The sequence below is a fragment of the Sus scrofa genome, chromosome 13 (genome assembly GCF_054392235.1).
Source record: "Sus scrofa isolate SSC_HxYL_T2T_F1_AM1 chromosome 13, Sscrofa_HxYL_maternal_Yorkshire_Landrace_v2.0, whole genome shotgun sequence".
Taxonomy (NCBI): domain Eukaryota; kingdom Metazoa; phylum Chordata; class Mammalia; order Artiodactyla; family Suidae; genus Sus; species Sus scrofa.
The window spans coordinates 155,541,863-155,560,576 of NC_139395.1; the positions used below are offsets into that span (position 1 = coordinate 155,541,863).

At 43.1% G+C, this 18,714-nt stretch overlaps 2 protein-coding genes across 55 annotated transcripts in view; one reads left to right on the forward strand and one right to left on the reverse strand.

Annotated features, from left to right (window-relative positions):
* Positions 1-11,249, reverse strand: part of POGLUT1 (protein O-glucosyltransferase 1) — a 30,356-nt gene extending 19,107 nt beyond the window's left edge. For all 50 annotated transcript variants that reach the window (XR_014824737.1, XR_014824745.1, XR_014824744.1 and 47 more), the window contains exons 1-4: positions 11,106-11,249; positions 10,312-10,402; positions 8,046-8,189; positions 2,734-2,869 (exon numbers count right to left, since the gene is read on the reverse strand). Coding sequence is in view for 8 of the 50 variants with exons in the window: in XM_084991165.1 (XP_084847291.1) it covers positions 2,734-2,869; positions 8,046-8,189; positions 10,312-10,402; positions 11,106-11,190 (456 nt within the window). In the remaining 42 variants the exon portion in view is untranslated. The remainder of the gene's footprint in view (positions 1-2,733; positions 2,870-8,045; positions 8,190-10,311; positions 10,403-11,105) is intronic.
* A 3,624-nt stretch (positions 11,250-14,873) lies between these two features.
* Positions 14,874-18,714, forward strand: part of TMEM39A (transmembrane protein 39A) — a 33,464-nt gene continuing 29,623 nt past the window's right edge. For all 5 annotated transcript variants that reach the window (XR_014824734.1, XR_014824736.1, XR_014824733.1 and 2 more), the window contains exons 1-2: positions 14,874-15,153; positions 16,314-16,500. Coding sequence is in view for 1 of the 5 variants with exons in the window: in XM_003132656.7 (XP_003132704.3) it covers positions 16,388-16,500 (113 nt within the window). In the remaining 4 variants the exon portion in view is untranslated. The remainder of the gene's footprint in view (positions 15,154-16,313; positions 16,501-18,714) is intronic.

Here is an 18,714-nt window from a genome sequence, read left to right on the forward strand (position 1 = left end):
AAACCACATTAAAGGTCAACTTTTAAGTTCTGTTTCTTTGGAAGACATACATTGTTGGGGTTTTTAGTTTAAGGAAATATACTCAATTATGAATGATCACATAGCTCTCTGATCTTTTAACTGCTATTACACTTGGAGTATATACTGTCTTACCAGTTCTTGGTTATTTCCTAGATGGGTCTTTTGAGAACAGAATTAGGAAATACAGTGCAATGGTTAAGAGTGTGGGTTCTTGAGAAAGATCATCTGACTCCACCTCTTTCCAAATCAAGGTAAGTAACTTAATCTTTCTATGCCTCAGTTTCCTTACCTTTGTAGTGGGAGAAATAGTAATATTATCTACCAAATAGACTTGTTTTGAATATTAAATGAGTTAGGAAGTATAGAAAGCTTAGAAAAGTGTCTAACACACAGAAAACACCAAAGTGTTGTTATTACTTAATACTTTGGTACTGTTGAGCTCACATTGGTTGGTCGATAAATTCTGGGTTATATTTTGGTTATTCTTTTTTTTTTTTTTTTTTCGTTTTATGGCCACACCTGCAGCATGTGGAAGTTCCCAGGTTAGGAGTCAAATCAGAGCTGCAGCTGCCAGCCTACGCCATAGCCACAGCCACAGCAACGGGGGATCTGAACCACGTCTGTGACCTACACCACAGCTCATGGCAATGCTGGATCTCTGACCCACTGAGCAAGGCTAGGGATCAATCCGGCATCTTCATGGATACTAGTTGGGTTTGTTACCACTGAGCCTCAGCAGGAACTCTTTATTCTTCTTTTTTGATCAGGGTCAAAGGTGACAGTGGGCAGAGCTGGGGAAGGGATGTTATCCTATATCTCTTGAAAAAAGTTTGAAACCATTTGTTCCCTTTTATGGTTACTTCTGTAAGAATTCTGATCACTGATAAACCTCTAAATCTACTGTTTCTTCCACTGGCATTACATATATAATATGTGTTTGCTTTCTTTCAATTATTATTTTAATTATTATTAAAAAGTGGTATGAGATATATCAGGTACCTCAGACATAACAGCTGCTCAATAGAAGCTGCATAATTATTATAAAGTTGACAAACTAATATAAATCCCTCCCTTGGAAACTGGGAGTCACTTGTTCTACAAAAAAAAAGGGGGGGGGGAGAAGTAAAGATGAAAGGAAAGTTAGCATACTGAGGGTCATACTTTATTATCCACAGAAAAAACACAGATGAACAACAAACCACGAAGTCCTTACTGACTTACATGGGAGCCTCTGTCTGTTCTTCTGGGAAAGTTTCATGACAAACAGGACCAAGCACTTTTGAGAAATGAGGCTAAACCATGAGAAATGCAATACAAATGTGGCCTCAGCCCACTTGCAACACAGGAAATAAACAAGTCTAGAGAGAAAGTGAACTGTGATGAACAAAAAGTGGGCATAAAATCCCTCTGCTTTGGAGAAACCGAATCAGAAATGGAGTTTGTTTTCTCAAAGTCCACAGGGTGTTCCTAAATCCATTCTTCTCCCATAAAATCTTCCACCTACTCCCTTCTAGCCTCCCCCATCCCTGTCCTCAAAGGCTTCCATATTTAGTGTCTAAGGAATGAAGACCCAGCCTTGCTAATACATCATTTGCAGGAACCTGAGCACTAACATACTAATTGACCCAAGTTTTCCAAGCCCACAAGGGTCCCCAGGATTCCTCTCCCTCTATAACTAGACCCCCTCTCTGGTATCCCAAGCCTATCCCTCAATGCACTGCTTGGGTGCCAACTGTAAGGAGTTATCTGGCACCTTCAGTCTCACTGTTCTCCCTGCTAGGACCCTGGGATACAGTGGCAGGACAGATGATACCCAGTATAATAGCTATATACACATCGTAGGAGCTCAACAAATGTTTTTTTCTTTCTTGCCTCCCCACCACCCCAATATGGAGTTCCTGGGCCATGGATCAAATCTGAGCTTCAGTTGTAACCTACACCACAACTGCAACAAGGGATCCATTGTTCTAGGCTGGGGATCAAACTTGCCATCCTGGCACTACAGAGGCACCATCACTCCTGTTACACCACAGTGAGAACTCCTATTTTTGAATGTGGGTGTTCCCTAATTCAAAGCCCATGAGATTTCTTTTCTTTTTTCCTTCTTTTTTTTTTTTTTTTTTTTCCACAGTTGCACCTGCAGCATATGGAAGTTCCCTGGCTAGGGACCAAATCAGAGCTGCAGCTGAGGCCTCCACCACAGCCACAGCAATACCAGATCTGAGTTGTGCTGCAGCTTACTGCAATGTCAGATGCTTAACCCACTGAGCAAGGCCAGGGATTGAACTTACATCCTCACAGAGATAATGTCGGGTCCTTAACCTGCTGAGACACAATAGGAACTCTTTTTTTTTTCTTCTTTTTCTTTTTTTTTCCATGAGCTTGCTTGGGCCACTCTCTCCCATGCACTGTAGGATTTCTGAACCCTACCTCCAATGTCCTATAGTTTCTTCAAGCCTCTTTCATTCCCTACCCTCCATCCCTAGTCCTATAGACACTTGAGTAATCTTACTCATGTTACTTATGGGTCCTCAACCAGCTCCTAGTTTTACTGTTCAATGACTGTGAGGCTAACAGGGACACAGACCCACTCCTAGACCTCAGACCTCATCCTCACTGTGAGGCATCAGGGTCTGCCACAGGATAGTCGTCTCTTGCTTATCTGCTACAGGACCACCCTCCATCCCCTCGTATGGCTCTTCCTGTACTTACCTTACTGAAGGAGAAGACTGGAATGGCAGGCTCCATCCATTTAGGAACCTGAGGATAATCTCGTACATTGATCACCATCTCCATGTCAGGGAGGCGCCCCATAACTTCCAAAATAAAGTGTTCGACACCACTACACCTGTCAACCAGAAATACCACAACTTCACCAGAGGAGTGCCTGCTCTAGGACAAGGCAGGTCCCCAGTGACACATTCAAAATAGGGCAAAGTAAGAAAAGACTTGTCTTTTTGGATCATTAGCTTCCTGCAAAGTCTCTTGAGAGCAATGCTCCGGAAAGGACTACTCTATTCTTTTACACTGTGCAAGTCATCTTTTCTGGCTAAGCTGTTCCAGTTCCCAATACTTAATATGATTTTCCATCTAGATCATCCTAAGTTTGAAGGGCATGTTACTGCTACCCCTACCTCTTCCCCTCCTTTTTTTCATTCCCAGTATTTCTTTATTTGCTCCTTAATTAGTGAGCAAAGCACAAATTTTGATAGGAACTGAAAAAGCTGATTTTCTAACTGTGCCCCTTGAGCTCTGCTTCTCACACAGACACTATTTTTATTTCTACCACAACAAAAACTCAGTTTATGAGGAAAGATAGGAAACCTTTCATTACCTTCAACCTGAATATAGAACACTATCAAAATCAGTTTTGCAAGCTAGACAAACAGTTTTATGTACATAACCACGAAGATTGTAATACAGCTTTCTGGAACAGACTGGCTGGGAACCATCAGAGGGTTTCTGGAAAGAAAGAGAGGACACACTGACATCTAGCTTTTCTGCCCCATTCTTTGAGGTTCTGACCAAACTATACTGGGAGCAACATTCCAAGGCCTGATCGAAATTTTCTGGCAGCATGGAAATGACTAATTTAAAATACTGATCTACACTTGTGATGGAACATGATGCAGGATAATGTGAGAAAAGAAATGTGTATATATGTATAAATGGGTCACTCTGCTGTATAGCAGAAATTGACAGAAGATTGTAAATTGACTATAGTAAAAAAATTTTTTTTAAATAAAATACTGATTTGTGTATAGGGCAATAGCAGCAACAAATATTAATGGTTCATAAAATAAGAAAAGATGGTCAGGAGTTCCCGTCGTGGCGCAGTGGTTAACAAATCTGACTAGGAACCATGAGGTTGCGGGTTCAGTCCCTGCCCTTGCTCAGTGGGTTAATGATCCGGCGTTGCCGTGAGCTGTGGTGTAGATTGCAGACGCGGCTCGGATCCCACGTTGCTGTGGCTCTGGCGTAGGCCGGTGGCTACAGCTCCGATTGGACCCCTAGCCTGGGAACCTCCATATGCCGAGGGAGCGGCCCAAGAAATAGCAAAAAGACAAAAAAAAAAAAAAAGAAAGAAAGAAAGAAAAAAATCTAGTTAAGCTAGATGCCAGTTTTCACCAGACTGTCAAAGACCAAACAGGCTGATAATACGCAGTGTTGGAGAGGGTGTGAGGCCTACTCTCAGCACATGATATAACGGTGGTGAAAGTGTAAATAGGCACCACCTCTTCGGTGGATAATTTTCTTCTATTTATCAAGATTTTAGTTGTAGTTCCCTTGTGGCACAGGGTTAAGGATCTGGCATTGTCACTGCAGCAGCTTGGGTCGTTACTGTGGTGCACGTTCCATCCCTAGCCCAGGAACTTCCACATGCTGCGGGTACAGCAAAAAAAAAAAAAAAAAAAAAATTTTTTCTTTTTATGGCCACACTCGTGGCATATGGAAGTTCTCAGGCCAGGGGGTTGAATCAGAGCTGCAACTGCTGCCTACATCAAAGCCACAGCAGTTCAAGATCCCAGCTGCATATGCAATCTACACTGCAGCTTATGGCAACACTGGATCCTTAACCCACTGATTGAAGTCAAGGGTCTAACCCACATCCTCACAGACAGTATGTCAGTTTCTTGCCCTGCTGAGTCACAATGGGAACTCCAAAAAGATTTTAGAAATACATTAATTGGCCTATTAATTTTTTTTTTTTTTTTTTGTCTTTTTGCTATTTCTTTGGGCTGCTCCCTCGGCATATGGAGGTTCCTAGGCTACGGGTCCAATCGGAGCTGTAGCCACCTGCCTACGCCAGAGCCATAGCAACGCAGGATCCGAGCCGCGTCTGCAACCTACACCACAGCTCACGGCTACGCCGGATCATTAACCCACTGAGCAAGGGCAGGGATCAAACCCGCAACCTCCTGGTTCCTAGTTGGATTCGTTAACCACTGCGCCACGATGGGAACTCCTGGCCTATTAATTTTAGATTGCAGATATATTTACGTGAGTGCTCAAAGGTCTAAGTTCAAGGATGTTCACTGCAGCAGTTTACAGTAGTTAAAAATCAAAGGGGAGGGAGTTCCTGTTGTGGCACAGCGGAAACGAATCTGACTAAGAACCATGAGGTTTTGGGTTTGATCCCTGGCCTTGCTCAGTGGGTTAAGGATCTGGCATTTCAGTGAGCTGTGGTATAGGTCACAGACATGGCTTGGGTCCTGTGTTGCTGTGGCTGTGGCGAAGGCCAGCAGCTGTAGCTGTGATTGGACCCCTAGCCTGGGAACCTCCATACGCCTTGGGTGTAGCCCTGAAAAGCGGAAAAAAAAAAAAAAAGTCAAAGAGGAGTGGTAGGGAATAATTCAAGTGTCCATTGATAAAGGACTGAATGAATAAAGAAATTCATACAATGGATTTTTATGCAGCCATGAAAGTTCTCTATGTACTCCTAAGAAACAATTTCAAAATCTACTGTTACATGAAAAAGAAAAGTAAGTTGCAGAACAGAAGATAGAGCATGTTCTTGTTTGTTGATGAAGCTAGATAACTGTATACGCAGAAACTATTTCTGGCAGAATATACAAAAACCTTGTAGTTGTCTTTTGAGTGGAGGACTTAGGAGCTAGTCTGGGAGGTCTACAGTGATAGAGAAACTTGCTTTTTATTATACATACTTTTGAGTTATCCAGATATATTACCATGTGCATGTAACACTCCTTTGATACTAAAAAAAAAACCAGTTAACAAGTTAAAAAATGTATTATTGCAATACATTTATATGTAACAGCTAAAACATTTGTTATTGACTTTCACATCTAGCTTTATAAAACTGTAGGCAATAATTTGTAATAAGAGAAAGCAGATCAGTGGATGCCTGAGGAGAGGGGGTGGGAGGAAGGCATGGCAGGGAGGGGGAGAGAGAAGAACCGAAAAGAGGTACAAGGTAACTTTCGGTAGTGAGAGATAAGTTCATTATCTTGGTATAAACATACATATACACACACACATTAAAACTTATCAAATTGCATACTTTTTTTGGCTGTGCCTCAAATTGTACACTTTAAATATGTACAGTTTATGTCAACCATACTTCACTAAAGCTATTTTTATTTATTTTTTGGTGGTGCTCGTGGTATGCAGAAGTTTCTGGGCCAGGGATCAAACCTGAGCCACAGCAGTGACAATGCTCAAGCCTTAATCTGCTGAGCCACCAAGGAATTTCCCAAAGCTATTATTTTAAAAATACCAATATTCTCTATCTTTTTTTTTTTTTTTTTTTAATTTAAGGCCACGCCTGAGGCATATGGATGTTTCCAGGCTAGGGGTAGAATCAGAGCTATAGCTGTTGGCCTGCACCACAGCTACAGCAATGCCAGACCTGAGCCACCTCTTCAACATACACCACAGCTCACGGCAATGTTGGATCCTTAACCCACTGAACAAGGGCAGGGATCAAACTGGTATCCTCATGGATACTAGTTGGATTTGTTTCCACTGTGCCACAATGGGAACTCCTATCCTCCATCTTTGAATTGATGTGTCTCCAGTGTTAATGAGACTGTGTTACGGTTTCTCAGCAAAATCTCTCAGCTTATCTTTGAAATGCTGAGTTTATATTTTATTTTGTTCAGGACTGAATTTTTTTTTTTTTTTTTTTTTTTTTTTTTTGTCTTTTTGCCTTTTCTAGGGCCACTCCTGCAGCATATGGCGGTTCCCAGGCTAGGGGTCTAATCGGAGCTATAGCCGCCAGCCTACACCACAGTTCACGGCACTGCCAGATCCTTAACCCACTGAGCAAGGCCAAGGATCGAACCCGCAACCTCATGGTCCCTAGTCGGATTCATTATCCACTGAGCCACGACGGGAACTCCTGAATGTTATAAATATCAGAGATATTTCTCAAACTGGGTGAATTAAAAGTATCTAGACCTAGGAGTTCCCATCATGGCTTAATAGAAACGAATCTGACTAGTATCCATGAGGACACAGTTCGATCCCTGGCCTCACTCAGCAGGTTAAGAATCTGGCGATGCCGTGAGCTGTGGTATGGGTCACAGACATGGCTCAGATTTGCCATTGCTGTGGCTGTGGTGTAGACTGGCATCCATAGCTCTGATTCTACCCCTAACCGGGGAATATACACAAAATGTCATGGGTGCGGCCCTAAAAAGACCAAAAAAAAAAAAAAAAAAAAAAAAAAAAAAATTTGAGTTTTTAAAAAAAGACTCCTAAAAAGAAGGTTTAGGAGTTCCCATTGTGGCACAACAGGATTGGCCGTGCCTCTGGAGCACTGGGACAGAGATTTGATTCCCAGCTAGGCACAGTAGGTTAAAGGATCCAGCATTGCTGCAGCTGCAACACAGGTCACAACTGCAGCTCGGATCTGATCTCTGGCCCAGGAACTCTGTGTGCCATAGTGAGGCCAAAAAAGAGAAGGAAAAAAAAAAAAAAAGGTTTATCATTTGTTGTACACAATGCTGCCCAAGGCCAACTTTCAGTCTGTGACCCCCCTGGTCCAGGTCAGCCCTCAACTCACTGATATGTAACCTCAACTCTCATACCTAAAGTCCTAGCTAACACAGCCTGTGTTAAACAGTAGCCCCAGTTATTCCTCCTGCCTTCCACCACCTTTCTTTGAATACCTGGTATCTAGCACAACAGTTGGCCCCTGACAGACAATCAATCAATACTTTTCCTCCTCCTTCAGACCAGTTCATTCATGCTAGGTTTCATCAGCCCATGTCCTGCAGCTACTATATCTAGGGAAGGTGGAGAAGGGGCAGAGCCACAGCCAGTACAACCAGCAATGTACCCAAGCCTTATAAAGAGAGAGGAGACAGGCTTTGATATAGAACAGAGGTTGGCAAGAAAAATTCCCAGGCAAGGAGAAGAGCTTATCTTTCTTTTGTAGTCCTTCCGAAACATGAGGGAGGGTTCACTTGTGAATTCCTTTAATCAGATTCCCTATAAGAAACAGTATCAAGTTAAGCCCATATGAAATAAGGTCAAAAAATAGACCTTATAATTCTTACCTTGAAGGGAACATGCAGTCACTTTCTCGGTATAATCTGTTCTTAATGATCTGATAGTGGGTCCCTAGTTTCCGTCTGACTACCTCCGCCATCATCTTCCTGGAGATACCTCCTCGGAAAGGAGTCAGATCTTCTTCTATGACACTGGGAAAGAATGGGAATTGTCAACGAAAGCAGGCCCAGAGACTCTGCTTCCTACCCATGGGTTTAGGATTGGTATTAGAGAACACAGTAAGCTAAGGGAAAGAAGAGAGTGCGAGAACGAGCAACTTCTCCCCAGACAAGCGTCACAGGTGATCTAAAATACCAACAACAACAAAGCCACAAAAAAGAAAAAGCAAGAAAATATCTCTTCCAGAGTTCCCATCATGGTGCAGCGGTTAACAAATCTGACTAGGAACCATGAGGTTGTGGGTACAATCCCTGGCCTCGCTCAGTGGGTTAAGGATCCAGCGTAGCTGTGAGCTGTGCTGTAGGTCACAGGCGTGACTTGGATCTGGTGTTGCTGTGGCTGTGGCGAAAGCTGGCAGCTACAGCTTCGATTAGACCCCTAGCCTGGGAACCTCCATATGCTGTAGGAGCGGCCCCAGAAAAGGCAAAAAGACCAAAAAAAAAAAAGAAAGAAAGAAAGAAAGAAAAAAAAAAATCTCTTCCTCCTTCCATGCCCCTCCCTTGCCTGATGCATACTCTACCTTCACTACTCATGCCATACCCATATCCTCCCAGTCACTGCAGTCCCACTGACCTCCTCTCTTCTGAACCCCACAGAAGGTATGGTCTATGCCTTATAGTCTGACACTCTGATTCCCATATTCTAGACTGTTTGGCTCCTACCACCCCCACATCCTCCAGCATTATGTACAACTAACAGGAGTAATCAGAAAGTACACTCTTTTGTATCCCTTTTAAAGTTCAGTACATAATAAGTTTTCAGCAAGTATACATATCAGGTGAATTTTTTGAGGAATCAGAGGGAGGGCTTAAAGGGCCCTGTTATTTAGCTGATGAAAAATCTGACACCTAGAGGAGTTAAGTGGTTTGGATCTGGTGCTGGGATCTGGGACTAGTACCCAAGGCTGATTTTAAAGGAATCTGTTTACCACACCACACTCCAGCTCTAATTTACATACCTTAAAAACAGCCATAGGTGGGGAGGGAGTGGGGTGGATTGGGGTTAATAGATGCAAACTATTGCCTTTGGAATGGATTAGCGATGAGATCCTGCTGTGTAGCACTGGGAACTATGTCTAGTCACTTATGATGGCGCATGACAATGTGAGAAAAAAGAATGTATATATGTATGTGTAGTTGGGTCATCATGCTGTACAGAAAAAAAAATTGTATTGGGGAAATAAAAAATGTAAAAAAATAAGAAGACAACACTTACTGTAACAATAAAAGTATTAATTTTTTTTTTTTTTTTTTTTGTCTTTTTGCTATTTCTTTGGGCAGCTCCCACGGCATATGGCGGTTCCCAGGCTAGGGGTCAAATCGGAGCTGTAGCCACCTGCCTACACCAGAGCCACAGCACGCGCAGGATCCGAGCCGAGTCTGCAACCTACACCACAGCTCAAGACAACGCCGGATCGTTGTTAACCCACTGAGCAAGGGCAGGGACCGAACCCTCAACCTCATGGTTCCTAGTCGGATTCGTTAACCACTGTGCCACGACGGGCACTCCTAATTTTAAGGTACATTTTGATTTCTGGAGGGAATATTAAAAAAACTAGTAACAATGGTTACCTCCAGGGCAAGTAAATAGCGTGAGCCAGGAGTTGGAGAAAACTTACTTTTCACTTTTGTAAATGCCCTTTTGAACTTTATAAATTTTATACCATGTATATATATGAAAAAATATACAGCCAACAGGAAACATACGATTTGATTCATTCAAATATACATTCATTCCTTCAACAATATTTAGTTAAGTACTTACTGAGAGCCAGCACCAGGAATACAGCAGTGAATATAAGACAGAGGCCTTGACCTCAAGAAGCTTTTGGTTCAGTGGGGAAGGCAGACAAATACATGTGCTAACTCCTACAGGAAGTTAACAAGCAATGCTAAGACCACTTTGGCCTTTCCCATCCCAGGGCATTTTTATTCCCTAGAAATGTGAAAACCACCTCAGGGACCCTCAAAACATCTGTCTGCTCTCAAAGCATGCTTGGCTCTCTGACAGCAACTAAGGTCTTTCTGGGATCTTAGGGCATTTCCTCCTGACAAGATCTAAATACTCTAAAACACATCAAAGAAAAGAACTCACCCATGGTAGCAGCTGCAGTTTTGACTTGAACATGGTTCATAATTTTCCAAAGCTCTGTTAATTTGGTCAATAAGTACTTTCCATTTCGAACCTTCAAAAAGTGAAGTAAATGAAGGTTAACAAAACATCCCTGAGCATTCTTATTCACTTGCGGCACACAGGCAGAACCAAAAGAAGGCCCAAACTTGTAGACACCCCTTTTCCATCCCACTGGTGAAATGAACCTCCAGGAAGGATTCATTCTATAGCTCTCCAGCACTCAGGTCAGGTCTGCTCCTCTACTCAGGCTGCCAGGTATACAAGAAATGGGAAAATTTCCAAGCTTAATTCTTGGCACCTAGGTTATGGATAAGCTGGTGACATGGATTCTCACCTTTTACTAATCAAACTGAGCCTCATAAAGGGGGTTGATTAAAAGCCGCAGGCATTAACCCTCCCTTCGAACACACACACACAAGTTATCCCCCAACGTGTGTTAGGGAGCTACAAGGTAGCCCAGCGTGGGACACACTCGCTGTGGAGGAACAGGGGCATACCCTCTCCTCCCAACTATCACTCCGAATTCCAGAGGATGGGTTACTCTCCAGGGTCCTGGGCAGAAGCCGCGCTAGACACCCAGACGCAATCTCTCTCCGCTCTGAGGCGCCCGGGTGCTCCCTGCCCAGCTCTGCGCCACCGCGACCACAGCAGAAGCCGGGCGCCAGCCGCACCGGGAGCGAGGGGAGCGGGAGAGCGCTTGGCACCGGGCCAGACCCTGAGCCCCAGCGGCGGGCTCGGCGCCGCCCAGAGCGCACCTGACTCCTTTTGGCGGCCCGGCACCGGGAGCAGGAGGAGCAACAGCAGCCACAACCGAAGATGTGAGAGCGCCCACCGCTCCATCGCCAGCCGACCCACTGCGGAGGCCCCGCCGCTGCGCCGGCGGAAGCGCAGCCCCGCACAAAGATGGCCGTGGAGCCGCACCACGTGGGTGGAGAGCCGCCCAACGCAGAGGCTGCTGCTCGCTGCTCAGCCTCCGGGTACCGGTTCCCTGCGAAGGCGGAGCGGGGAAGCTGGGCCCTCCCCGGGGAGTTAACCAACGCCTAGTGCGGTGCGGCGGGACGCGATTTTTCTACTCGTCTGTTGAAAGCCGAGCTTTATATGTTCAGAGCTGCATCTTTGCGAATAGAGTGAAATCCTCTCCCCGACCCTCCGCCCCAGCTCGCTCGCCCTCAGATAAAATCGGATCCTAGGAGCGAATGAATAAATGGTACGCCCCTCCTCCCCGGTAAAATGTCTAATATTTGTTCGTTACATTTTATAACATCTTGAACACAGTCTCACAGCCCCAAAACTGAAGGTCAGAGAGGATACCATTTTCCGCCCACAGATCCGCCTTTAAGTGGCAAAATTTAGGCTAGAAGTTCCTTCCACAACCTCAAACTGGTTCTTATTAAATAGTATAGATTTGTTGAACCCCTGAATGTCTACAGCACTGTTAGAGCCCAAAAGGTTGCAGACAATATATAGCACACATCTCTTTGTAATAACTATTTATAAGTGTTTGGGTGACTTGGAAAAACAAAACAAAACAATGGGCAACATACCATACAGTGTATGTATATAGCTCTATATGGTATATAAAGAAAAGCGTAGATATATATATATATACAGTGATCATACAAATAGAAGTATGTATCCATTGTGTAAAATGTGCATAGTGACACTCTAGGCTCTGTGGAAAAACGTGGAAGTACAAGATGAGATCTGTGCCCCGAAGTTTAGAACTAGCCAGAAGAAAAATATGACTTCCCCAGAGATAATTTACAACTTAAGGCAGTATCTAAATGCTACTGGTTTCAGCAGACGGAAAGATCAATTTGAACTGGAATACTGAAGAAAGGGGGCAGGAAGGGTGCATTCCAGGCTGAAGAAAAGGAGAATGCTGGAGATGCTGAAAAAGGGGAGCAGCCATAATTTGCACATGGGAGTAGAACCTAGGCTGATGGTAGTGGAGGATTTAGGATACATCTTAAGGAACGTTGGAAGGTAAAATAATGTTGATTAGCTAGGAATGGGCTATGTAACTCATTCTGCATGAGTAAGCAAGAGAAGAAAATGAATCATTAACACTGCATCTTAAAAGGCTTCTTCAGGAATCCAAATGAAACTTAAATCAATTTTTTCTACTTCCAGGAAGGTGTACAGTAGTTCAAATGAATGTTTCATCAAAAGCACATAAGACTGTGTACTACATAGATTAAACACAATAACCTTTACTTTCAAAGTTACTTTAAAATGAATATACTGGAGAACAATTATAAAAACCCCAATAAAATAGCTTATTTCCATAATTATTGCTTTCTGTGATCAGAACAAAACAGAAATCATTTTGTGTTATAATGTCTTTGAAATGAAAATAAATCAGTGTTTTCTGCAAATTTACAATGTTTATCTTTGCAGTGAGAGATTGGGAGGTAAGTGAGCCCTATACACAGAAGGAATAAGCTGCACCTGAATCTAAACAATACTTGTTTCATTTCCTTAAGAGGTGAGGTGTTTTACTCCAGTGGTTCCTATATGTGAATGGGTGCTAGAATTCTTCTGGGACTTAAGAAACCCACAGATTTCTAGGTCCTAGGCCAGCCACTAATTTAAAATGCAAACAGTATAGTTTAAAAGACCCTCCATGTTCAAGCTTCTGTTTGTCTCTTCAAATTCATTTCATACTGTGATCTAACTGTACAGCTTTGCATTGTTTCTCACACATGCCAAGCTCTAGCCTACCTTAGAATCTCTGCATAAGTTTTGTTTTCTATGAAGATTACTTTTCTCTCCCATCTTGGCATTTCTGGTTCCTTCCCCATATTCAGGTTTTTTCTGGAATGTCATTTCCTCAGACAGATTCCCTTCAAAATAGCACCTTTATTTTTCACCTTATCCCTTTATCTCCTTCATAATACTTACAACCTGTAATTATTTCATTGATATTAAATACATGTTTCTTTCATTAGAATATAAACCCCAGGAGGACAGGGACATATCTGCTGTCTTACTCATTAATACAATGCCTGGTACACAGTAGGCACTAAATAAATAATTGCTCAATGAAAGATGAATGCTGGTGAACCAAGAGAAAATCAACAGAGTTTCAATGTAGCAAGCTAGCAAGGAATTAACAGAGCAAATATGAAAAGAAATGTACCATAAGCCTACAGGTGAATACAATGAAAATATATGGTGATCTATGTTGCATGAATTAAAGTATAAGAATGCTTGGGGCATAGTTCCTGTAGTCGTGGCACAGCAGAAAGGAATCCAACTAGGAACCAAGAGGTCTGGAGTTGCCATGAGCTGTGGTGTAGGTTGCAGAGAAGGCTCCGATTTCTAGTTGCTATGGCTGTGGCGTAGACCTGCAGCTCTAGCTCTGATTGGGCCCCTAGCCTGGGAACCTCCATATGTCAGGGATGTGGCCTTAAAAAAAAAAAAAAAAAAAAAAAAATACACGGGGGAAAAAGAATATTTAGAAATATCACTAGCTTTAGTTTTGATATTGGTTATTCTGGCTCTAAAATTTGGTTCTGTCATTGATTAGCTGGGTTATATTAACTGGGTATCAGCAAATTATTTTTTCTTACTTTTAGTTTTCTCTATAAAATAATACCAAAACGTTAAGAGATTTAAATGAAATATGTAAAGCTACCAGTCTAGTGTCTGGCACCAAACAAATCTCTCAGTGAAGGTTAACTAATCATATACTGGACATAAAGGGCTTTCCCTATGTGCTTAAAATCTGCAGAGCAAGATTCAAGTGCTCCTCTTGACACTCTTACTCTTCTTCTAACATCAGATTACTGACAGTTTCTGAATTCCGCATGATGTCCCTCACTTTCTTACCTTTTTAATCTGCCACTTCCTTTACTAAATTATTCTCCCATAAACTGCCTATTCATTCTTGCAGTCTTGGCTTTAAACCCCAAGCTCTGTGAAGATTTTCTTGGTATTGGGAGCACTATATTCCAGAGATTATTACCCTGTCTTGCATGCCATCTCTGAACCTTGGGTGTACTTTTAAAGTTGCATTTATTATGATAAATTTTAACTACTGTGTTTTCCTGGTGTCTTGTTTTTTCCACTAGACTGTGAACTCTTTGTGATCTTCACTTTTGTAACTCCAGCATCTAGCCCTTTTTTTAACATAAAATACGCGCACGGTTGGTTGCTGAAGCACGACTTGGCGTCTTCGGCTCCTTTACTTTAGCAGTTAAGTCTCCCAACATCCCCCAGTAAAACGGGGGCAATAAACTTGAACACGGTTGTTACTCGGAGACTGAGATAACAGGAAGGACCCCTAGCTTCCGAGGGCTTGGTGACAGGTCTGGGAAGGAAATACGTGGGCCAGCACAGGCGAGCAAGGCGGGGCCGCGAGCCCAGCAGAAAAGGCGAGTCTCACTGCGCAGGTGCACGCCCGGGGAGGTGGAGAGCTCGCTCCCCTGGCTCCGGTGCAGTTCCGGGGGCCAACTCGCTGCTGGGGCGGCTGTCCGTCGCGAAGCTGACGTCATCGCTGTGCGCTGCCACGTCTGCTCAGCTCCGCGGTAATGGAGGCTGAGGATGGTTGCTGACGGGGCCGGGCTCTACTTCTAGCTTTAGCTCTGGCTCTGACTCTGGCATTGACTCGGAGTCTGGGTCTGGCAGCCCGAAGCCTGGACACCCTTCTTCGACTCTCCTGGAGCGGACGGTCTGCAAACAAGCAGCTGGTTTGGAGTTCCTCAACGTGGGCAGGGTGTTCTCTTGCTTGGGGTCTAGCCTGCAAAGCAGCCGCCTCTTCCCAGGGATCCCGCCCCACTGGCCGGGCCTTCTCCATGCGTGAGTATTACCGAGCTGCCGCGCTGTCCGATTGTCCTGGGCCTGCTTCGGCCCTCCGGGTTGCGCAGCGGGGACCGCTTTGTGGCCCCCTGTTAAGGGCCAGTCTGTTGAAGTTTGTGGTCTCTTGCCGCCCCCCGCCCCCACCTGATCCTCTTGCCTCTCTTCTGTCCCAATTTTTTGTCCCTCACTTTTATTTCCTTTGCACGTTAATTGAGCAAAGACCAGCAGCCCCTCCATCCAACGGTTTGAAAACTTTGTCGCACCTGGCGTTTGTTAGTCTGCAGCCGAAAGCTGTTTGGAAGAAGAAACATAGGATTCTACTGTAACGTTTTGAAAACAAGGGATTTTCCACGATGTCCTTCTTCAGTTTTTAAATTGTATTGTTTAGGAAACAGTTTTGGTATCTATATTTGCTATAGATAGTTGCAAGCACAGTTTCTTTTCAGTTAGGGTCTTTATGTATTACTGATCTTTTAATCCTACAGTTTCAGTAATTTTTAGATGATTTACATCAGTTTTCTGGAGTGGGCATCTTCTTGAACTTTTTTCAGTATTTTCATTCTAACATATGGAGATACCACTTGAACAGCTTTACATTTAAAGACTTAAAAGACCTTCTGAAGTATTTTCACCCATCTTTGTCAGTCCTGATAGCAACCTCTGTAGGACAAGGAACGCCTTTTTTTTTCCTAATGAGGAAACTCAGGGGTTAAATACCTCAAAGACTGATAATATGTGACAGCTGATCTCAGAATCCAGATCCCCTTGGTAACAAAACCTTACATTTTGGACAGTGCTGATTCTTCTGTATTTCACAAGGCCTACTGCAAAATAGTGCATATGAATTGGAAATGTATATGTGTGGTGTTTTTTGTAAACTTCTACTTGGTTGTAATATCTTCCGTGTGAAACAAGTCAAATTACAGAAGATACAAATTGTGACTTCCCTAATGCTGAACAGAGCTTAGGTTAGAACTTAGGCTCTGAGCCATTGGAATCTGAGTAGTTCTTTCATTAGAATAAGTTGGTAATAGACATTAGTAGCATTTGTTTGACAATCTGGTTTTACAAGATTTGCTTACTCAGTTTTTCTGGTTGTTTTGTTACATTGCCTACTTAAACAATAGTAAACTGATATTTAAATGTCTCTTTTTGTTCAGTGTTGAAACAGGCTGACAACCATTAACCTGGGTTGCAACTACAGGTGGCACTGGAAGCAGACTGGTTCCCGGACATGCCCGGTGGAAGGAGGGGCCCTAGTCGGCAGCAGCTAAGCCGTTCAGCTTTACCTTCTTTACAGACTTTGGTTGGTGGGGGCTGTGGCAATGGAACAGGCCTAAGAAACAGGTAAAGAGGAATTAAGACTATGCATAATTTGTAGTATCCTATGATCAGTAAGGCTAACATGGAAGTCATCATGTTCAGATATTTGCTTATCAAGATTATTTTTCGACACAAGTATAAATCTTGACCTTGAAGACTGAAAGCTGAGTATTTCAGAATACTTTGGAGGTAGGAAGTTGAACAGGTCATTTCTTACTTATGGCTGATAATCCACATTCTAGCATCACCTTTTTTTAGCTATTAAAAGAAGGGAGAAATGAATTAAAGTACAAGAGAAATGTGATGGTTTACTTACTAGCATTCTTTTTTGGAGGGTAGATTAAAACTGACAGTTAACATGAGATTCTAAAATTATGTCATTTTATCAAGGGTCTTAAAAATTATTTTGTTCAAAAAATTGAAATGAATAAACTATCAGCTGTAGCCTAAACATTTTAAGATTGGTGTCATGTATGAAAATAAAGAATTTGATCATCTTTTTTTTGTTTTTCAGGGCCACATCCATGGCATAGGGATGTTCCCAGGCTAGGGGTCAAATCAGAGCTATAGCTGCCAGCCTACATCACAGCCATAGCAACATGGGATCCAAGCCACGTCTGAGACCTACACCACAGCTCATGGCAACGTGGGGATCCCCAGCCCACTGAGTGAGGCCAGGGATTGAACCTGCAGCCTCATGGATACTAGTTGGATTCCTTTCTGCTGTGCCATGACAGGAACTCCTGAATTTGATCATCTTAATGGAAATTTATATCTGTTCCTAATTTTCAAAAGTTAGAATGAATTACTTCTAATCTTATCCAGGATAACTTTATCAAGAGGTTTGATCTTATAGTGGAAAGAGATGGCTTTTACTGGATTGTTTGGTCAAGATAATTTTCTTTCTGCTTCCTTCCTGAATGGAGTTTTCCCTGGCCTGGATTCTCATTTTCACAGCCATCAGTCAGTACTAGTTCTGTCTTTTCAGGCCCTCCTGATGTTATTTATGCACTTCTCTCTTCCTGGCCTGCCCTTCTCTTTTTCTTTCTGACTTCCACTCCAGACTCTACTTAATCTTCAGAATCAGTTCTGATCTTGTCATTTTAGTGGGACTCTCCCTCAAATTCCAGTTTGAAAGGGTTTTTCCAGTCTCTGATTCTCATTATACTAATTTTCAATCCAAATTTTGTATTTATGTATGTATATGGAGTACTTTTAATTTATTCTAGAGTAATATTTTACACTCCTGTTCTTTGGATTTCCTCACTTTAAAAATGGTAATTCTGGAGTTCCCATTGTGGCTCAGTGGTTAACGAATCCGACTAGGAACCATGAGGTTGCGGGTTCGATCCCTGGCCTTGCTCAGTGGGTTAAGGATCCGGCGTTGCCGTGAGCTGTGGTGTAGGTTGCAGATGCGGCTCGGATCCCGCGTTGCTCTGGCTCTGGCGTAGGCCGGTGGATACAGCTCCGATTCGACCCCTAGCCTGGGAACCTCCATATGCTGCGGAAGCAGCCCAAGAAATGGCAAAAAGACAAAAAAAAAAAGGTAATTCTTTCTGACTCATAAATACTTGCTGCTTGAAAATAAATGAAGTAATAAATGCAGTCACTTTTAAAAACTTCACTCTGAATTTTCCAAAATTTCTACAAATAACACATGTATTCTTTTATTTTTTATTTTTTTTATTTTTTATTTTTATTTTTATTTTTTTTTGTCTTTTTGTTGTTGTTGTTGTTGCTATTTCTTGGGCCGCTCCCACGGCATATGGAGGTTCCCAGGCTAGGGGTCTAATCGGAGCTGTAGCCACCGGCCTACGCCAGAGCCACTGCAACGCGGGATCCGAGCCGCATCTGCAACCTACACCACAGCTCACGGCAATGCCGGATCCTTAACCCACTGAGCAAGGGCAGGGACCGAACCCGCAACCTCATGGTTCCTAGTCGGATTCGTTAACCACTGCGCCACGACGGGAACTCCTTTTATTTTTTAAAATAAAGAAAAATAAAAATGGGAGTTCCCATTGTGGCTTAGTGGTAATGAACCTGACTGGTATCAATGAGGAATTGGGTTCCATCCCTGGCCTCTCTCAGTGGGTTAAGGATCCAGCATTGCTGTGAGCTGTAGTGTAGGTTGCAGATGTGGTTTGTATATGGCATAGCAGTGGCTGTGGCATAGACCAGCAGCTGCAGTTCTGATTCAACCCCTAGCCTGGGAACTTCCATATGCTGCAGTTGTGG